Source organism: Clinocottus analis, unplaced genomic scaffold (genome assembly GCF_023055335.1).
Source record: "Clinocottus analis isolate CAN_PGR_092001 unplaced genomic scaffold, fCliAna1.0.p SCAF_19, whole genome shotgun sequence".
Classification (NCBI taxonomy): domain Eukaryota; kingdom Metazoa; phylum Chordata; class Actinopteri; order Perciformes; family Cottidae; genus Clinocottus; species Clinocottus analis.
This window is the reverse complement of record NW_027175920.1, coordinates 6,542,388-6,562,554: the sequence shown is the minus strand read 5'-3', so window position 1 is coordinate 6,562,554 and position 20,167 is coordinate 6,542,388. Positions and strand designations below refer to the sequence as shown.

The following is a 20,167-nucleotide window of genomic DNA, read 5'->3' as shown; positions in this document are numbered from 1 at the left end:
TCTCTCGCCCTCACATTGAGCGAGCTGCTGCACCGGCCGACACATCAAATCAGGCGGTGACATCACTGCTCCTCGGGACCAATCAACACAGCTCTACCGACCAACCGTCCCAATAATGAAGTTGAGGAATCAGAAATGGGTATCTTTTGAAACTAATGCGCATGATTTAATAACTAAACAACACTTTCATTCAGTAAGAGGACTTTTTTTTTTGCAAGCAGCTGTCTCATCACATCCCACCACAAACTGCCCTGTGACACGAGAAGGCAGATGTGGAGATCCAAAACCCTCCATTGTATCATGGAGGGATTTTGTTGCCTTTCCCACTTGGCATTATAAACAAGAAACAAGATTGTCAAATATATATATATATATATATATATATATATATATATATATATATATATATATATATATATATATATATATATATATATATATATATATATATAAATAATATTTTATCACGAATATATTACAAAGTGCCAGAGCAGGCCCAACCACAGATCTGCTTTTTGATTCCCAGCACACAAACCGTCTTAAAATATGAATATAATATAAAACAGCCAAACTATTCAAGTGCCAAGGTCAGCTCCAGATCATTGTAAGCCATCCATAATGCATAATGCATCCATGTAATGCATTAAGACGATTGATTATCTAGAAGAGTGAAGAGTTAGCGGTGTCTGTGTTCTCATCTGATGTCTACAAACTGAACAGTTAAGCACATTCAGTAAGTAGCCACTGAGGCTGAGAGGCAGACACGGCCTGAGACACAAACAAAAACAATGTAACACAAGACCGGAAGATGACCAGGAAACAACAGGGAGCAGAAATTAGGTCTCATTGAAGCAAAACTATGAAAGAAAGAGTTCATGAGAAGTCGTGACACGGTGCTCATTCTACGAAATTGAGCTCACCAGAAAACAATACAGAAGTTGACTTACAACATTTAGTATCACTTCTTTAAACATGCATCTTTACGCAGGGAGGGAGAATATTTGGGAATGAGAGCAACCTGTGTGTGGCGGCCTTTCTGAGTCGACGGCTGAAAGACAAGACTTTCAAAGATGAACACAAGGGACGATATCGTGATATGTGTTTGAACCGGCCTCTACAGGCTACACACACACACACACACACACACACATTAATCAACCTCTTTGTTGTTGTTTGCGTGTGTGTCTGTGTGTGCTGATTAGCATGCCTGTTCATGAACCCCGTGACCCCAGCGGCAGGCACGAATGACCCGAACTAACAAGCCCATCTCAGATTGTCGACATCAGCTGCTTGGATCTTTACCTCAGGCACTCACAGCCACCTACATGTTTGGAGCAGGCATTTCTTGCTCAGATGTGAGGAGGCTGAAATAATAAGAAATAATAAGGCCTCATCTAAGCATAGGGGTTTCTGAGAAATGCAGATTTTCGACACACTAAACGCAGCAACAACACAACAATAGTATGTAATATCTTAAAAGTGCACAAGCTTAGATAATTTAATATAAGTCATTGATAAAACCACCTTCTGGGTTGCTTTTGATCCAATAGACTTTAAGGTTACATCATCAAGAAGGGTGGCTGATAATTGCCACCAAATTCCATTTACAAACATTTAACCAACATTTAACTTCAGTAAATGGTCAACTAATTCATTAATGAAACTATTACGTATTAGAAAGGGAGTTGGTTCACTTAAATTCGGACAATTTCTTTCTTTTCGCCTCCTCCCCCGGGGCACACTCCTCCATCCCCATGGGATCCATTTTCATGGCTACGCCGTTGACACACAGGTCTACATTTCCTCTAAAACGACTGCTGCCATTCCTCCGACCTCCCTCATCGCCTGCCTTGATGACATCCGGAGCTGGATGAGCAGGAACTTCCTAAAGCTAAACGACAATACAACCGAGGCCCTGCTCATCGGCTCCAAATCCATCATCACCAAATCCTAACACACCCGGGCTCCGCCCATCATCGTCGACGACTTCCCTGTACCCTTCTCCCCCCAAGTCAAGAGCCTCGGCGTCACTCTGGACAGCACTCTTACATTTGCACCCCATTTTCAAAACATCACAACACGAGGTGAACTGACAGAGTGATGGATTTAAAGCAGAACTCTTATTTATTTTTTCAAGACAAGCTGTCCCCTCAACCGCTTGATGGTTTTCATGCTGCTGGTGTATTAATGTCACTTAGAGGTTATTCATCTACATTTATAACAGGTACCTTCATAGTTCCATATTTTTGTGCACCTGCTCCCTCACTTTCACAAAAATAAGCTGAGCGAAGTGCACTTGACACACTGAGCAGCAGCAGCAGCAGCTCCCTCCCACATATCTTCATACATCTTTGCATGTTGGAATAAAGGGAAGTAAAGCAGGTTCAACTGGACTTGGCGCTTCGGCCTTTTGGCGTCAACACCGACGTCAGGCCAAAGGTCAAAGTTTGTGTGAAGTGATGCCTTTTTGTTTACAGATTGAGCTTCGGAGCAGAGGTGAGAATAGAGGTGAGAAGCAGAGGCAGACAAACTGGTATGGTGTGTTTAGGTGCACATTTTCAGCAGCTCTTTTCATCATGAAACCTCTTCTTGCTTCATGCTGTGCTGTCATAGCAGAAAATGTAATGTTTTATCTCTGACACAGATATGATCTTAATGAAGCCCACTCAGCCAGAATAAGGAGCAAATCCATTTTTCTGCAGTTAAGGGTGCAAAAACTGTGCCTTCCCCCTCCACTAATATGGGTTTAACTTTTCAACAAACACCGCGGTCAACATAACCGTTGCAATTAAATCGGTCCACTTGTTTTTCAAAATCTTTACCTAATTTCCATTCTTTTTAACAAAGCAGAACATTCCTCGGCATAATGATGTCCCCAAATGCAAGGCATGTAATAATAATGATAACACATTCGCCAGTCATGATACTGCCAAGTCGCATTTTAGCAGTAATTAATTGCAGAGAGGTCAGAAACAATTAACCAGTGTCAGCGTCACGCGTCATATGAGTGTCATAAGAGGAACAGGAGTTGAGGCAGCATTCAAAAGCCTTTTTTGTGCTGTTGAAAAGAGCTGTGTGCAGAAGGGGGCTCTTATCTGATCACTCAGATTCAGAGTCCTCATGGCTTACTTGAAGGATTTGCTTGCTTTAAAATGAATGTGAGTCGATTATATCATCATGTGGGCCGGCACCGGCAGCAAAAAGAGGAGGTGGCAGCCCTGACCTGTGAAAGGCTTCAGCATTGTATGGTAGCATTGATGTTTCTGGAAGAGGGATAAGACACAAAAAGAGGGAGCGCTGATATGACTTAAGTCATCATCTCCTTCGTTGCCACATTCATCCTCTCATAGTTTTTTTGCTTCATATCTTTAAAGACAGCTTAGTAATTGATCTATAGGATTTGTTCAGTGTCATATGCAGTTAAGCACTACTACTCTTAAGTTCATACACTGGACACTTTACCGCTTTAATGAGTTTAATATGTATTGTATCATAATTTATGCCCTGAAGACGCAGACAATAGTGGATCCTGTTGTTTGGCCTCAATGCGGCGACTTCACGCAACCTAATTTGTTCCGCTTTAAATCTTTTGTTGGAAGTGGACACTGACAAGTTTGTTTTTCTGACCATACTTCATAGTAAGAAGTATGGTCTCTGTCCAGAGCCGCCTACACTACTTGCACTTCGTCTCATTCACCGGCCCTGCTGCTCAAGAGCAGAGTTTGCGCCTCAGGTGCTTTGATTTATGACTCCTACCATGGGAGACTATTGTTCTATACTCTCCAAAGTATGTGACCTTTACACTGTTTTTGACTTGTGGTAGGATGTGCTCTCTCTGGAAAAGTTGAACACTACTTTGAAAAAAAAAATATATTATTTTATTAATTATTATTGTAATTAAGTTATGTTTTGAACATACTTTATAGGGCGATACCTTACATCCAATTAATGGTGTATTATTTAAGAGCAAAAAAAGTCCTACAGGCACAATGTTTACGATACCTCCCAACATGAAAATGTCTGCTTTTCTTCACTAGAGACGCAGACTTGCTGATGTGAAGCTACTGTGTGTAACCTCATGACTTCTGTCCTCAGAGGTCAGCTCACACACATAATCTGGCGTGAGGAAAAATTCATGAGGGAACAAACTCATTAGGGATGCTTTTAATACCGTCTCACATCGCAGAGCTGAATTCTCCTAAATTGGAAATATGAGGAGAATTTGTGTGGAATTGCAGCAACGGTCTTTGATGTCTTTAACATGCACGTACACACACACACACACACAGACCAGAGGAAAATGTTTTATTCGTTTACTCCTTTGCATCTGAAATTGTAGCAACGGGACAGAAGAAGAAATCAAGTGAGAAAATCAAGGAACCCCTCCAGCAGCCACTCAAGCTCATTGCTGATCATTAAGAAAGCACCAGAGGAATAACAAAGCTGAGCAAGAAGATATTGCAGTTCATTTGTCATAAATAACTTGTGGGAATGAAACATTTCACCATGACAGAAATATATTGTTATTGCTTCTGATGCAGCTCATGTGTCGTTGCTTACACACCCTCCACAGCAACGCCGCTTTTTGCAAGGCACTTGGGCCTCGTGATCCCGACCAAATCAAAAATGCCTGACAAGCACAATTATGTTGCAAGACTTGATGACAGTGATGACAACCGAAATGCTCTCAGACCCAATTCTGGCACTAGCTCAAAACTTTGAAAAACAATAAGGGAATACGACACATACAAAAATAAAAAATGCACAGTATTACGGTAACACATTATTAGAGCATCTCTATTAAGTTAACTTCCCTTTGTGGCGTAGATATAAAGTGTATCAATGCTTGTTCAGAGAGATTTTTATAATTTTTATACAATACAATAATGCTCGAAGCGCACAATCACTTGGTGCCATCAGTTCACAAAGTGGTTGCATTCTCTTATGAAAAGGCACAGGCACTTTATTCATTACTTGGATAACAGCAATATGTTGTGGTCAGCTCCTTTTTTACTAGATAATCATAATCAAAATTAGAATCAGTCATAAAGGGCACGTAGAGCCCGAACAGAGCTCCAAGCTACGATTGTGAACAACTGGTGTGGTGACACGTGTGTCGACACATTAATGAAAGCACCGTCTAACTGACAAACCAAAGCAACCCACATATGTGGACATATATTATTATTCAAAAAAGTACAAAGTAAAGACGTGATCTAATCCTATAGAGTTTCTGATGCATATTAATAATAAAAATGTCGGTCTCTGCATAGATAACTTCTCGTCAACTTCTCTTTGTAACTCAATATTAACATTCAAAAGCTAGTCTCACGCCAGCAAAAGCAGAATAAAACCTCTTTCTCTGAGTCTGAATCAGATATTAGCTCCTTTAAACAGCCCTTTAAAAAAACTGACTATGTAATTACTTATGGGACTAAAAGAAAAAGCTCTTAATGTAATGTAAAGGATTCTTTTTTCAAAAGCAGAAATAATTTAACAATGACTTATTGTAGATTGTGGAGGAAACATAGTTTGTTCACAATATCTTAATGGAAACTCTAACACCCATTTAGTGGTTCAGGTTAAAATATTAAAAAAAGTTTCAGTATTTTAAAGCATTTTTAATTCTCCACGTCATTATTAAATAGTAGATAATCTGTTCATTTGTCCCATCATGATATTGATTTACAAGCTGCAGTTGTGTTTGCTGTGAAGTTTTAATTACATTCCTAAGGATGCAACTATTTGCTCTCCTATCAATAACCGTCACACTGAAGGGCATTACAGAACTGGTGCATTAGATATGCATGATTGGCATTTTAGTTAAAAGTGACACGTCGGGGTCAATCTGTGTTTTCGTCTCCCAGAACTAGGAACAAAACAGGAGCTGGGATTAGCTGAGCTAAAAAGTAATAATGCCGTTTAAACACTACAGAGAGTGATGATTCTGGGACTTTCATGACTAAGACAGGTCAGAGGCTTTAGAGGGCGTGAGCCAACGCCACAGTGATCTCCTCCTCTCCATGATTGGCACTTATTTCAAGAGGCTGGGTGAAGGAGGCTGCTTTCATCATACAAGCGTTACCCGTTTCCATACAGTAGTACAACCACACACCCAAAGTGAGGCTTGGATTGCTGTTGATGTCCTTTATAACCGCTGGAATTTTGGTTGAGATGGAAAGGGGCTTCGACAGATCCACAATGTCACCAGTAAGCACCGGACTTTCTAGCAGCCATTCGTTACCTGTGAAGCAGGAAGCAGAATTTAGTTGCCTGTCAAATTGACAAAATGAACATTCTGATACAACCTGGCGAATGAAAAAATAGATATTCACAATGCTAGTGGAACTAAAAGCTAAACTCTAACCATGTCATGTGTACTATGCTCAGCAACGTAGTAGCATGCTGTTTGCTATTTAGCACTTAACAAACAAACTCAAATGTTGACCTGATGTTGGGGCTAGAATAAAGAATAAGGAGATCCACACAGGTATTAGGACCATGAATATCTGTACAGAATATCACAACAATCCATCCAGCGGTTTTGAATTGAACTGAATTTTTCAATGTGCACCAAAGTGGTTGGCGGGCCGACATTGACACTAAACAAGATCAATCTTCAGTTTTGTGTCACGTTGTGAAAGGACAGATGAGTCTTTATGAAAATGTCCGGAATCTAAATTGATGCTTGAGCATGGAGAAGGTGCAGCCCGCGTACTCGATTGGCTGAACCGTCGGAGCGCTGCTAAATGGAGTCCTCTGAAATGTTCCCCTCCCATAACCTCGGTGAATCAGACGGAGTCCGGGTGAGGACATGAGTTTACTGAAACACGGGGGGCGTATTTTTAGAAACAAATACACATTTAAAAAGAGACGTGACCACTGGATGATGAATGAATGTCGAAAAGAAAAGGCTAGAACTTTGACTGTGAGAAAATATTATGCCAGAGAGACCGTCAAATTCATGCCAGCGGTGATTAATGGAGCCGATGCCTAACATGAGGTCCCAGGGCGGCCATTTCTAAAAAGCTACAAAAAAACAATTTAAATCCGCCGTGCACGTCCAACTCCATCCATTAAAATTCTTGCCTCTGCTCTGATCTGATCAGCATAGGTCTAGACTGGGTATAATCGGACAGCGGAGGATCACGTAACACAGCCTCATAGCCTGGTGGATAATTATGTGAACCAAGGCATGTCGTCTTATCAAACTGTTCTAAAAATAGCCGGCTGATATCGTCGACTGCACGCTGCATCGCTGAGAATGATGGAAACACTTTTGTTCTAAGTTGAATGCGAACAATCACCGGTTACTAACATGCTATATCAAATAACTTCACACTCGGAGGTAGGGTCAGAATACGGTTGATTAAAAATTGAAAAACACTTTGAATAGTATTGAGCAGTAGATATTATATATTGTGTGTAACCTCACGAGTGGTTTGGAAGAGTCCCTGACTGATCTAAATATTCTTCCATACCTCTTCTGAGAACTGTAACTACCAGGCGTGGGCCAGCAGAATCTACAGGTTAAGCATCATTCACTTCCATTACTTTTTTGAACAGAATCATAGTTCACAGACCAAAATAAAGCAGAGAAGGAGAAGTGGAGAGGCTCACATCGAGGACAGGGTCATTCGAAATGTGGAAAACAAGTTTGGATTGCAACTCTGACTGAACCCTAAAATAACTTCAGCAAAGCGTGCCATTTTTTTTTTTTTTTTTACTTTTGAAATCTATTGAAAACAACATTTATATACTAAATATTAACGAATCATGCCTGCAGCAACTTTTACAAAAGCAATGTTTTTTGGGTTCTAACAAAAAAAATCTTGATTGTCTTCTTGCTTGAAACTCACCACTTCTCCTCAATAACTCTTTTACAGCAGATAGTTGTCAAATCTTTGTCAGATATGGCTTTCTTTGCAGAATTGGCTGTTCTTCAAACCGACGGTGTAAGCAGTGATTGGCACAGCTTATCCGTTAATAGTTTCTCCACATGTTGAAGTGATTTGCACAGCAAAAAAAAAGAAAACATAACTCGGTATACAAAGAGAATGAGTTCATATTATTTTTTGCCTCAAAAAATGGCAACCCTCCCTAGTTAGCGAGCTAACTTAACTAGCTAAAAATAAATATGCTCGCGAGGCTTGCAGTTGTAACTGGCAAAAACATACAGATGCCAGCCAGAATTGCGAAGGCTGCTTTTGACAACCTTTTTGTGTAACCAATGACCCATTATCCATCCATCCATCCATCCATCCATCCATCCATCCATCCATCCATCCATCCATCCATTAATTAATTAATTAATTATCTGAACCGCTTATCCTCATTAGGGTCGCGGGGCGCTGGAGCCAATCCCAGCTCTCAAGGGGCGAAGGCAGGGTACACCCTGGACAAGTTACCCATTATTCCAATAATGACAAAACAAATGTCTTGTACTGTGAAATCTGCCACCTATCACTGTAAAACTCCATGCCAGAATGGAAAATTGCTTTTGTGGATATGAAGTCAACTGTACTTGGAGGATAAACCTGAATAAACGCATGGCACGCATGGCATTAGCAACAGGGATTAAACTATCTCACCCTCAGCTGAGAGGGCCCAGCAGCTGGGGGCCTCTTCGGTGAGTTTGGTTCCTCCCGGAAGCGACAGGGTGAGGGACAAGACGAGAGTCTGACCAGCTGACACCGACACTGGTGGCAGGTCTTTCCTGGCAGCTGATTTCGGCAGCGTGGGGGCTTTAGTAGGACCAGAAGGCTTTGTAGGTACTGAATCTGTGCAATCTGTAGAAATGGGAAACTACACAGAAGAGAGTTTTGGATTAAAGAGGAGCGCGGAGAAAGCCAGCCAACACTTGCAATGCCATTCTTTTTCACCTTATATCCAAACGAGTCTAGCTTTTAGGATAGATTAATTACACGCAGGTGGACACACACACGCTTTATCCTGGTTGGACGCAAGCTTTTCTTACACACATACACACACACATGTCTCACCAGTGAAACGGTCTTGGAGGCCAGGTCCAGAACTTTGACTTGGTGGTTGTTGGTGTCGGCCACGTAGAGAAGCTTGCCGCCGTCGCCCACACAGATTCCTCCAGGTTCATTGAAGCAGGATTTGTTAAATTCAGGGCCCAGACTATCCCCAGCCTCTCCAGTCCCCGCTAACGTGCTACACTGCTTTACCTTTGGATCCACCATCTTGATCTGAACATAATTAAACAGATGCATAGTTAACATCAAACAGAGGTCCTGTGTGCTGCCTATCTTTGTTTGTTTTAAATCAAAAGGAGGCACAGTCTTTGCGTGTCCACTCAACAACCTAAAAGAACCATAATGATGACCGAGGCATCAAATGTGAGCATGCTAGCGCTTTGAACTTTAGCCTCGTCACATGCAACAGTTACCTTGTGGTTGTAGGAGTCGGCCACATAGAGCAGGCTTTGTTCAGGAGCCCAGGCAACGCCGAGAGGATGCTGCAGCTTAGAATCCACCCCTTTCCCGTCGACGTCCCCGAAGGCAAAAAGGTTCTGGTTCAAATAAGACATGAAACGTAGATATAAAAAAAACTTACAAATGCCCAAACTGCAACTTGTGACCCCTACGCCTAAGCTCAACACGGGTCAAAGAACAGAATATCCAATCTAATTTAGTGAATGTTAATTTTTGGAAAGAGGAAAAAAGGGAGGCTTTTGAACCATTGAGATTAAGAACTTTCTTTTGAAAATCCAAGCTGAAGCCTGATCAGTTTTCATTTGAAGCTCACTTGAAATAAAAACATGAAAGCAACATTGGCTTCGTTGATTTAAAAGTTTCTGAATAATTCATAAGAGAACAGAAAGACAAGAAATAATATATCACATTTGTAGGAAACACCAAAATTGCATTAGTTACTAATGGTAAAAAAATAGTGGTAGATGAGTCATTCTTGAGATGTTTTAAAGAAAAGTACAACATGAATATTAAATGTCAATAGGGGGAAGTATTTTTTGAAAGTGACAAAAAGTTAATTAAGTGAAAACAGTTCTTAGTGCTCCAGATTATTTCGGGCCAACATGATCCAAACAGATACATCACTATCACAGCCTGTGAACAAGCAACTTCTGAGACATTTCAGACACAGTCTGAATTCTGAAAAGAAACATTGCTTTTTTCAAATCTATTATTTTGGAGCTTTGAGCACCGGAAGCCGAGGACTATTATTTATGAGAGAAGGCCAATATCTCCGAAACTAGGTAACTCATACAAAAACCATCTAGGTTGATAAAAAGCACTGTGGTATTAGAAAAATTATGATTTTTAGATTTGAGAGTGAACTGTCCCTTTAAATATTATTAAATAATAAATGATCCTTTACAGAAATACTGAAATAAAAGAATTTCATTTGGTAAAAGATAATATATGGACTGTAAATTACCAAAATAATGTAAAAAAAATACATTCATCCAGTTATAAACTCATCCATCCATCATCAGTTGCACACCCACCAGTGGGTCTCTCTCTCCTCCGACCAGCAACTTGACGGCTCCGTCCTTCAGAGCCAGCGTGCGGATGGTGCTGCTTTCGCTATCGGCCACATAGAGGCAGCCCCAGGGCTCCTCTGGGGCCAAAGCCAAGCCTGAAGGCTGAGCAAAGCCGGCCCTGTGGGGGTACGCGTTGTTTCGGTTCTCCTCGTTGCCGCTTCCTGCCCATCGCAAGCACGTTCCTGCCTTGGACTCGCTGTCGATGTTTTAAAATAGAAGAAAAAAGGACACTTCAATACATTTTTTGGAGTGAATTTGGACCGATATAATTTTAATTAGCTTTTTATTATCCAAGAAAAGTTATGAGTGGCTTAGAAGGGTGGCTGCTGCTAAGCGGCCATAGTGGCACCAGTCTCTCACCTTCCTTTGGGTAGTTTCCCATCTGCTAGGAACAAAGCCCAGATCTGGTGGGTCCCTGCCATAGCTATCCACAGGACGTTACCTTCAGCACCGCCTACACACACGAATGAAACATGCACAAACAAACACACTCTTTTTGAGTTATGAACGAGGAACCTTGTGTCTCTGCTTTTTCGCTGTCTCCCAGTCACCCGCAACACCACCCAGAGCTAGTGCTGATATTTGTCCTAAAAGGTGAATAGGCCATTCAGATGTGTTTGTGGTTGTTTACTTACAGCTATGAAAACATTTGATGTATCCATTATTTTTAGACAAAAAGAGAGAATGCAGCTATGGTGGTTTAAGTGGCGGACGCCTGTCTGACAAAGACCATAAGCTGCCTCGGATGCACTCAGCAGAGACAATACTGTCACCGTGATAAACACACGACCTTTACAGAGAGTTGCATTTTGAATGCCTCACAGAGCCCCGACCTTCTTGATCACATCTGGCAGACTGTCAGGAACATCTGACAACTCGGGGCTCCCGACTCACAGCATCAATGTCACTGTTGTACTTCTCAGTTCAAAAAGGTGTAGGGTCCTCTTGATTTGGCCAGTTGAATTATTCATGCCCATAAAAAAAATCATGAATATGCAATGAGTGTTTGGATGTAGTCTCAGAGGACAATGTTAGTGGAGTTAAAGGTCTGATATCACGTCCTCAGATCATGCGGTGATGCGCAAAACCAGCAGATCGTGTCGTCCACCCAGCTGTGCAGAAAATGTGACGGTGACTGATAAAACAGTCCCGCTAATTGCCCTCAAATTTCATGGAATTGATACTCAAAATTCCCATGAGTGTGATTCATCTTTCAAACGCCAAACCTTTAAAATGCAGTGGTGGGCCGTAAACAGAATCACAAAGTTATATTAGCTATTTTTTAATTGTATTGTTTTTCACAATTACACTCGGGTTCCTTCGCTGTCGGCCTAATTTCCATTGCGCCTCCTCGGGTGAGCGCGGTGGCAAATTTTGCCTTCTGGCTCGTTCTCTTGTGTGCAGTGTTTTAGTACCGCAGTGTTGTCGGATTGTTTCGTCATGTTTTGTTATAATTAAATGTGACTGGTACTTGTTGATGTGGACAACATGCGCCGTCCGTTAATGACGCCGCATCCCATCATGCGCGTGTTTATGGAAACTATATCAGACGCCACGGGTTAAAAATGCACAGCCCGCCATTGCTAAAATGTAAACTGACTGTTGATGAGTACAGTACACGCCACAGGCAGAATAAACAACTCTGTCCTAGTGCACACTTTCCTCTTTTGTTTGCTTTAAGTCGGTACACGAGGTCACAGGGACGGACGAACACATTACGCTTTACTGTCATGACAACTATCGGCTCTGAAATCACACAAACAGTAAACAATGTTAAAGGTGGGAAAGATGGAAGAAGAAAAAAAAAAGACAACATAAGCTGAAGTAAACATTAGCAATCCTTTAGATTTTGGAATACTGTATTTTCATTAAGCTTTTATATTGAGCAATTATGTGTTGTTTATTGTTAATAGTCATTTATTTGTCACATTTTATAACAGTATTTTGAACAACAAAAATAAGACTATGCATATTACTATGCATATTAGACTACTATTTATAAATAATAACAGCCTGGAAAAATGATTCTGCCAAATTAAGTGACAGCATACAGTGTGAACTGAAAGGTGTGTATATAATTTGCTTATAGGGCATCTCTGTCTCACAACACTTATTTGCTGTTTGGTCTTCAATCTGCAATCCGAACAGACAATAAGGCCTGAAGGCAACACGCTAACATTTAGAGACAAAAGGTCTGAGAGATTTAGACGAGTTAAAAAAGCTTTTTGCTTTGATGAAAAAAGGGCAGTGTGGGACAAATATTTAAAAAAAAAAAAAGATTAATAATAGAAAACCTGAATGCCCAAGGCTGAAATAATAAACGAAAAGTATGTTGAGGGCCTGAGTTTTGATTTTAAAGTGAAGGTTTAGATTGCTTTGTGAGAATTTAAAAGACCTTGTCAGGTACTTTACACTAGTTTGTGACTTTGTAGTGATTTTTAGTATCGTATCCCCAATGAATCACATCCTCTAGATTCAACATTCTCTTTCAATAATTATCCTGTTATCCCTTAACATAAAGTATGATTTGTTCAACCGATTGCAACTGTCCACCTCAACCAGAAGAGCTTTGGAGTTTTTGGAGGTGGGCAGTGTGAAGTTAGGACGCTATAATATTTTATGATACCATGTAATTCTGTTTTATCCAGTTAGTGTATGTTTTTGGTGCAATTTAATGATCCCCTAAATATGCAAGTTGCAAACAATTCCTGAAAATGATGTGATCCCACCTTTCCTGTTCAAAATCCGGTCTGACTGCACCACAACACTCACCGGCCGTGCCGAGAGTCACATCCCAAGGAGAGCTGATGGGCTGCTGAGGTCCCATTGCTCCGCCTTCTTTGTCTGTGCCTTGAGCTCCTACTCCAGCCAGAGTGCTGACTCGTCTCTCTAACAGGTCAATCTGGAGCACGGACAGACGTACAGATAAACATCAGGGGAGATCAAATCGAATTTAAAGACAAAGTTCGAGATCTTACCTTACGGATCAGGTGGTTTTCTGTGTCGGCCACGTAAACATCTTCCCCTTTAATGGCCACACCTTGAGGGGAGTTAAAGGAAGCTTCGGACAAGTCGCCATCTTGTCTTCCACTTTTTGGCCCTTGGACAGAAGTGATAATAAAATGAACATCCTCATGTGCTAAAATACCTCAATTGTAATTTATATCGAACCCAAAAGTTACATTTTTTTGTATTTATTACACATTCTGCCAACTATCATCTGTGGTGGCACATACATTTTTTACATTAAAAGGCAGCAGTTTAAATTGTTCCTCTAACACTCTTTTAATCTATTTAAAAAAGCACACAATAGTTGTATTAAGCTATGTTTATGTTCTCAGCCTAAAACTTTTGGTAAACATCAATAAATAAAACGATATGACAGATGATTGTATGGTTTTTAAATCAAGGATATGTACAAGCATAATAACCCATATACCGCTGGAGCACCAACGGCCTTCCATTTCTGTAAGTGGCTTAATTATTAAAATTTGTGATTGAGGTTTTTTTCTCCAATGTGCTTACTTCAGGCAGCACATTTGTTAAAAGAATTTAAAAAAAATTCTGCCTGAATAAATACAATCTTGACGCTTGACGCATTTTTCAAACTGTGTGTGATGAGGAAAGAGTGGATTAACCTATAAAAATAATAAAAATGTCTTCCCCTCATTTTGTCCACAGGTCAGTGCCAGTTCCCAGCGTGCACTAGTCCCTGCTTTTGCCAACTTCTCTGCTGGTCTGGGGACAAAACAGTCTGTCGTGAAGCCGCTCTGAGGGTTGTTGAGGCATGAGAGTAATAAAGAAAAATCAAAAAGCCTCCATGTTTGTTTTTTTGTACAGATTCTAATCATCAAAAAAAGTTCCCTTCATTTTTATCCACAACTCTCTTACGTTATCACGTACAACAGAAATATGCATGTCCTTTGTGTCAATGTGAATATTTGAGTATTGAACTAATTCCCAACCACCAATTATGTCTGTGCTCATAAATCAAGCGCAAACATTGCACACCCAGACACCTATGCAATTTTAACCACGATATACTGCATATATGTTTCTGACTTCTTACCTCCTATGACGTGCAACAGCTGTCCAGCCGACGAAACCACCAGAATTCGGTGATGTCCGGTGTCTGCTATGGCCAGTCTTTTCCTGCTGCCGTCTACGGCCACCTTCCCAGGGAAAGACAGGACACTGGGCGGCAGGGAGTCTCGGTACAGCTTGATCCCCACTGCGTGCGTCTTCAGAAGACCCCGCTCCCCGTAGTGGCGGAGGGCGCTGGCAGTAAAAAGCATCAGCCTGTCGCGGTGGCCTTCGCCCACCAGGGAGAAGAGCAGGTTGCCACGTGGGCCCAGTAAGACCAGCGTGGGCCAGCAGGACACCTCCAGTTCATGCCAGAGCTGCGCCTCGCTGTCGTTCACCACTGGGTGGCAGATGTCGTAGCGGAGCACGGCACTGCGAACGTTGTCCAGGACCTTTGACGGGGTTGGAGACAAGCATAGACAAATAAGTAAAGAGCTGTGAATCTGTTGCTGAATGTAAGAGCATTCGATAACTACAAATATTTATAATGAATGATTTCCCCACCATGTTTTTAAGCGCTCAAGGAGACATCTTGCTTGTTTACCAGACCAAAAAGTCCCAAACTGAAACATGTACACTATTAAGTATTAAAGAAAGCATCAAAGCCATATTGGCAAACAGCTTCATAAAGAAAGAAAAGAAAATAGATTTACAGTTTCGGGAGGTTAAGCTTAAGATCTGAACATGCTTTCTGGTCTTAAACCAATAACAAAACATTGTTTAGATGTGATAATTCTGATAGATATCAACTAATATCTAATGCTGGTATAACATTATAGATTGATGCTTTGATTTTGCCCAGCGAATAGTGGTTTATGTTGTCTCCCATCATACTCAGAATTACACATAAATGTCAACACTTAGCTGAAAGAACGCACAAGCAGACCAGCTAACTCAAAATAATGAATGACGAACAATGAAAATCACTTACCTTTTCATTGGGGAATTTAGCTGAGTGCACACCAACAACAACCAATCCATCTGAGAGGGAGATTAAACCAAAATAACACAGTAGATTAAGTGGTTTGACTCAAAACTGACCATTTTCTAAATTTAGTGTGTTTGTGACAGTAGCTTAAGGATATACGAAGGTCCAAACGTGGGTCCTTCGAGTATTCCCGTGAATATCAACGTGAAACCTTCTCTCTAAATCAAGGTCAACCAGTTGTTGACAACAACAAGTTCACAAAGACACAATCCCACACACACATGTGTGTGTATAATTAGGAAAATAAATGAGGAGAGGGAGGGAAACAGATATGATCGTAAACTAAAAACCTCAACAGTCTTGCTTTGTTTTTAAGTCAGTGACCCAAAGGGCTCAGTGAGATTCCAAGAAAGGTTTCGACACCACAAGGCTGTAAATGTTAATCTCAATGATCTCAGTCATCAAAGACTACGAACAATATCTGTATTGAACGAACAATGAGAGCGATTGGTTAGAGTTTGTGGCTTATGGCACAAAATAATGTTATGCAACAGAATGCTTTTGTGAGGCTCTTATAAACACTCTTTTTGTGGTATAAACATTTGTGAAGTGGTAGTCCTACAAAACAGATGTCCCGATAAGTTTCCTTCCTGTTTCCTAATCTGTCTCGCTCTCCTGAAACACTGCCACTTTTGTACTCATGTCATGCAGTTTATGCACTGTGCTCCTCAAATGGGCAAATAAAATGCATAATTCAGTTGTGAAAAATGATTTAACGTAAGTTAATTTTTATAATTAAGAAACATACAATAAATTCACGCCAAGTTAGTTCTACAAGCAAAGTTCTTTTATTTTAATTTAGATTTTATTATGGCTTCTACGCACGACAAAACAAACCACTTCCAATGACAACGAGGCAGACGCAAATTCTCCTTAAATGGACTCAATTGGGCATTTCTTATTGGACATATATATATATATATATATATATATATATATATATATATATATATATATATATATATATATATATATATATATATACATATATATATATATGTATATATATATATATATGTATATATATATATACATATATATATATGTATATATATATATATATATATATATATATCTCACATCATCGAGCTGCCCTCAACAGATGTAAACGCAAACAATTCCAAACCTTCAAACTCACGCATCTACAGTGGATTTCATCACCCCATGTCCTCTGCCAACCAGTGTAGCAGCAGCAGAGATTGTAGTGACGATGGTTGACTGGGGGTGGGGGACTGTGGGAGTGACAGGACAGGGTGGCTCCCACACCTCACTGACCAGAGCAGCAAACAGAATGTACTCATAGCCGTGCCAAAGATAAGGCGAGAGCGATAATGTGCATTGGCACTGCACGTGTGTGCTCCGTGTGCCGCTAAGCTCACAACTGAATTTCCTCAGATGATCCCTCGAAGGGCCGGAAGGATGACAAGAGTCAGTCGGATGTGATTATGCTGTACATGGAGTGGCTATAAAAATAGCCATACAGCAGATCACAGCAGGGTACAATTATGGGACCTGTATGCAGGCGACACTGCAGCTTGGAAATATTTTTAGTCACTTTCTCTTCACATCTGAGATAAGGGCCCTCGTGCACTTGGGCAGGAAGAGGAGAGAAGTCGAGCTGATGCACTCCAGCTTCTCTGCCCCAGTGAGCTTACCCATGTTCCTGTGGCATAGAATAAGATACCAATGCAAATGTGTCCCCTCAGCAAGCCCTGCTCGGCAGCTGTCTCCTGGATTTGTAGTCTGAAGAAATACATTGCAGGTCAGGCCAACGATGCTTGCAGGATTACATTTTTAATATAGTGGTAGAGGAGGGATGACACCTGACTGAAACTTGTGCTGATCAGCCCTTTATGTACGTTAATCTTCCACCCATGAATGAATGAATGGCCTATTGTTTTTAATTGGCCCACAGCTAACTATATCTATGGTTTAATAAGCACTAGTCAGGGACCAATCATTCCTTAGTTTGCAGCCACTTGGCATAGTTAAATTGATGCCGCTAGCTTGTCTGCCAGCCCTCCAGCAGAGATGAGGAGCAGGCTACAAAAGTCTGGTCCTCACTTTTTTGTAACTCCACAACTGATGCTGATTCAACAGACATTTGTTTTTGTTATCCGGTTTTGTCTGGTTCCCTTTAGAGCCACAAAAGGCTGCATACCTTTAGAAACACATCAATAAGACTCACTGTTGCACTGATTGGAATGTTCCTGCATTACCATGACTGGTCGTCTATTTTGAGCCAATCCCACACACACTGTCTTAGTGTCGAACATATTCACTGGTGCCCCAGATGTCCATTAATCCGAGACTGAAAATAGTCCCAGATTCTATTTAGTTTTAACAGTGGGAGGATGATAAGAGTCTACTTGGGGAGCATTGTCCTATATTCCCACATTGTAAAAGGTATATTACCAAGTCACATTCCATATTTTTTACTGCAAATAAGTTATATAAAAATGTCTACTGCTGCTTTGCCCATCAAAGTTCATACCTTTGGCAGAGTGCTTCTTCTCTAGATGATGCAGGTCCGGCAGGATGTGCATGCAGTTGATGCAGCAGTATGTAAAGAAATCCAGCAGCACCACTTTACCAGACAGCTCCTTGTTCAAAGACAGAGGCCCCTCCGTGTTCAGCCATTCCAAGCCTGGAGCAAATCACAAAGTGGAAAATGATGCTGTTATTTCATGAATTATTTTATGTCACAGCACCGGCAAACGCTTCACACTGCTTATTACTGTACTTGTGAATCTGTCTGGTCCACTTGCATTTATGTCATATGGAAAACAATTTGATGGATTAAATGAATGACTTTGAAGTATTCAAAGCTTCAGTGGTGTTGTGTGGCAATTTTAACACCCAAAAATCATTTCTGTAGATCGAGATAATGTATGGTAATTATTTTTCACTTACCTCGCATGCTCTCTAGATGGTCTAATACTGTTTGTCACACTACATTCACAAGTATTTGATAAATGCATTTACTTTTGTATTTTAAAACATACTGAGAACTAAAATCCAGCCTGACGTACTTGGAAATCATACTCTTCTCTCCACATCAACTCTTTAAGTCTATTGGAAAGTCATTGCTTTGTATGTGCTGCGGCCTCGCTTCGAATGTCTCATTAGAAAGAACAGGTTTAATCTTAGATTATGGCATCAAGGATGTACAAATTGCAAATCTTAGAATGTCTCTTTGAATATGCAAAAGGAAATATATTGGATACATTCATGCACAATACTATGATGAATGTTTCAACTACACAGTATAGTCAGAAAAAGAAAACATTATGAAGAGACATAAGTGTTTTGAGCATTTGTCTTAGTAAGAAAAATAAGTCAACAATTTCTCTTATCCAGGTATCCAACAACTTTTTCTGTCATGCCCTCGTCAGGTAACCCAAAACTATACGTCCCAAATATTAGCAAAATATATATAAAGACAAACATTTAAACATGTGTTTGTTTTGCAGTTTAAAACAATGTGATCTCATGCAACCGTGTTAATTGTTAACTGTTTGATGTTCTACTGTAGATCCCCATCTACTGGTGTGATGTGATATTGCCAACGTGCCGCATACTTCAGCAGAGGAACTAACTGTGGTGTTGACACCAGAAGCGTTAGATTTTGTTCTAATAATGACTGCAGCATGAAGGACTTTCAGTGAAGCACGTTCATAAAGCCTCCGTGAGGACAAATACAGAAGCAGAGAAAAGGAAAGGGGACATAACATTACGCATTGCGTTGCTATATGTAGATGTAAGGTTTCCTGATGATGTCACACTCATTGTTAAAAAGCAGAAACTTAAGGAAAATGAAGAAAGAATAACTTGGACAAAATTACTGCAACAAACTCTTGCACAGCTGATATACTTGCAAAAAAACGCACAACAGGAAGCATTGCACTTAAAAAAAAAAAAAGAGTTAAACCTACAAAACAACTGTTATTATGGTCTGGAATTAGTCTTTGTTTCTGAGCTCTGGCTGATTTTATCACCGGTCAATGACTTGACAGCTGCATTGGAAGGAGATGTGTTCACTCACAAAAACACTTGTGGTTAAAAGGCGAAGTAAGAAATATATACATTTCCAAAGAGGTAACCCGAACATGTCGAGTCCTGTAATGGCATGTCGGTAAACTTAAGTCAAACTGTTGAGCCAGTGCTATCTATAGAGACACTAAGCGAGCTAGAGCTGTAAAAAGGTGTAACCTGTTTGGAAATCGGGTATCTTCAGATCCTCTCCGTCTAGTTTTTTCAAATATTCTTTGACGAGATTGTCTTTCTCTTGTTCTGTCGTAGCGTCATCTAGGGCGCAATCCAGTTCACTTTGGATAGGAAATAGGGTAGAGAGGCTGCTCTGGGACGCCATGTTTTCATCAACAACCAGCCTACTAGGTAAACTCACACCTAAGATTCAGACCGTTGATTTCGAAAAGATAACAACGAAAAACAATATATACAATTTTCACCCTAAAGCTTTCTTCTAAATTATATTTGACATTGAATTGAATATGTTTTCATAAAAAATACTTTTCAATTTTTATTTTCGTACAAATAAAGACCAA

The 20,167-nt window shown here is 40.4% G+C and overlaps 1 protein-coding gene across 1 annotated transcript; it reads right to left on the bottom strand.

The window, feature by feature from the left end:
* Positions 1 to 4,321: 4,321 nt before the first annotated feature.
* Positions 4,322 to 20,010, bottom strand: nhlrc2 (NHL repeat containing 2). Its single transcript, XM_068583025.1, has 12 exons — positions 19,812 to 20,010; positions 18,094 to 18,246; positions 15,543 to 15,592; positions 14,598 to 15,003; positions 13,507 to 13,628; positions 13,301 to 13,430; positions 10,889 to 10,982; positions 10,493 to 10,724; positions 9,413 to 9,535; positions 9,003 to 9,212; positions 8,592 to 8,805; positions 4,322 to 6,244 (listed from the first exon to the last, which is right to left on the bottom strand). The coding sequence occupies exons 1-12, from the start codon at positions 19,969 to 19,971 to the stop codon at positions 5,982 to 5,984; spliced, it is 2,157 nt and encodes a 718-aa protein (XP_068439126.1). The 5' UTR covers positions 19,972 to 20,010; the 3' UTR covers positions 4,322 to 5,981.
* Between the last annotated feature and the right edge of the window lie 157 nt (positions 20,011 to 20,167).

Coding starts and splice junctions, on each gene's coding strand:
- nhlrc2 (XM_068583025.1), bottom strand. CDS start 19,971: ATGGCGTCCCAGAGCAGCCTCTCTACCCTATTTCCTATCCAAAGTGAA. Junction 18,247..19,811: donor GATACCCGATTTCCAAACAG/GTTACACCTTTT, acceptor GATTTGCTCCAG/GCTTGGAATGGCTGAACACG. Junction 6,245..8,591: donor CTGGGCCCTCTCAGCTGAGG/GTGAGATAGTTT, acceptor CCTGCTTCACAG/GTAACGAATGGCTGCTAGAA.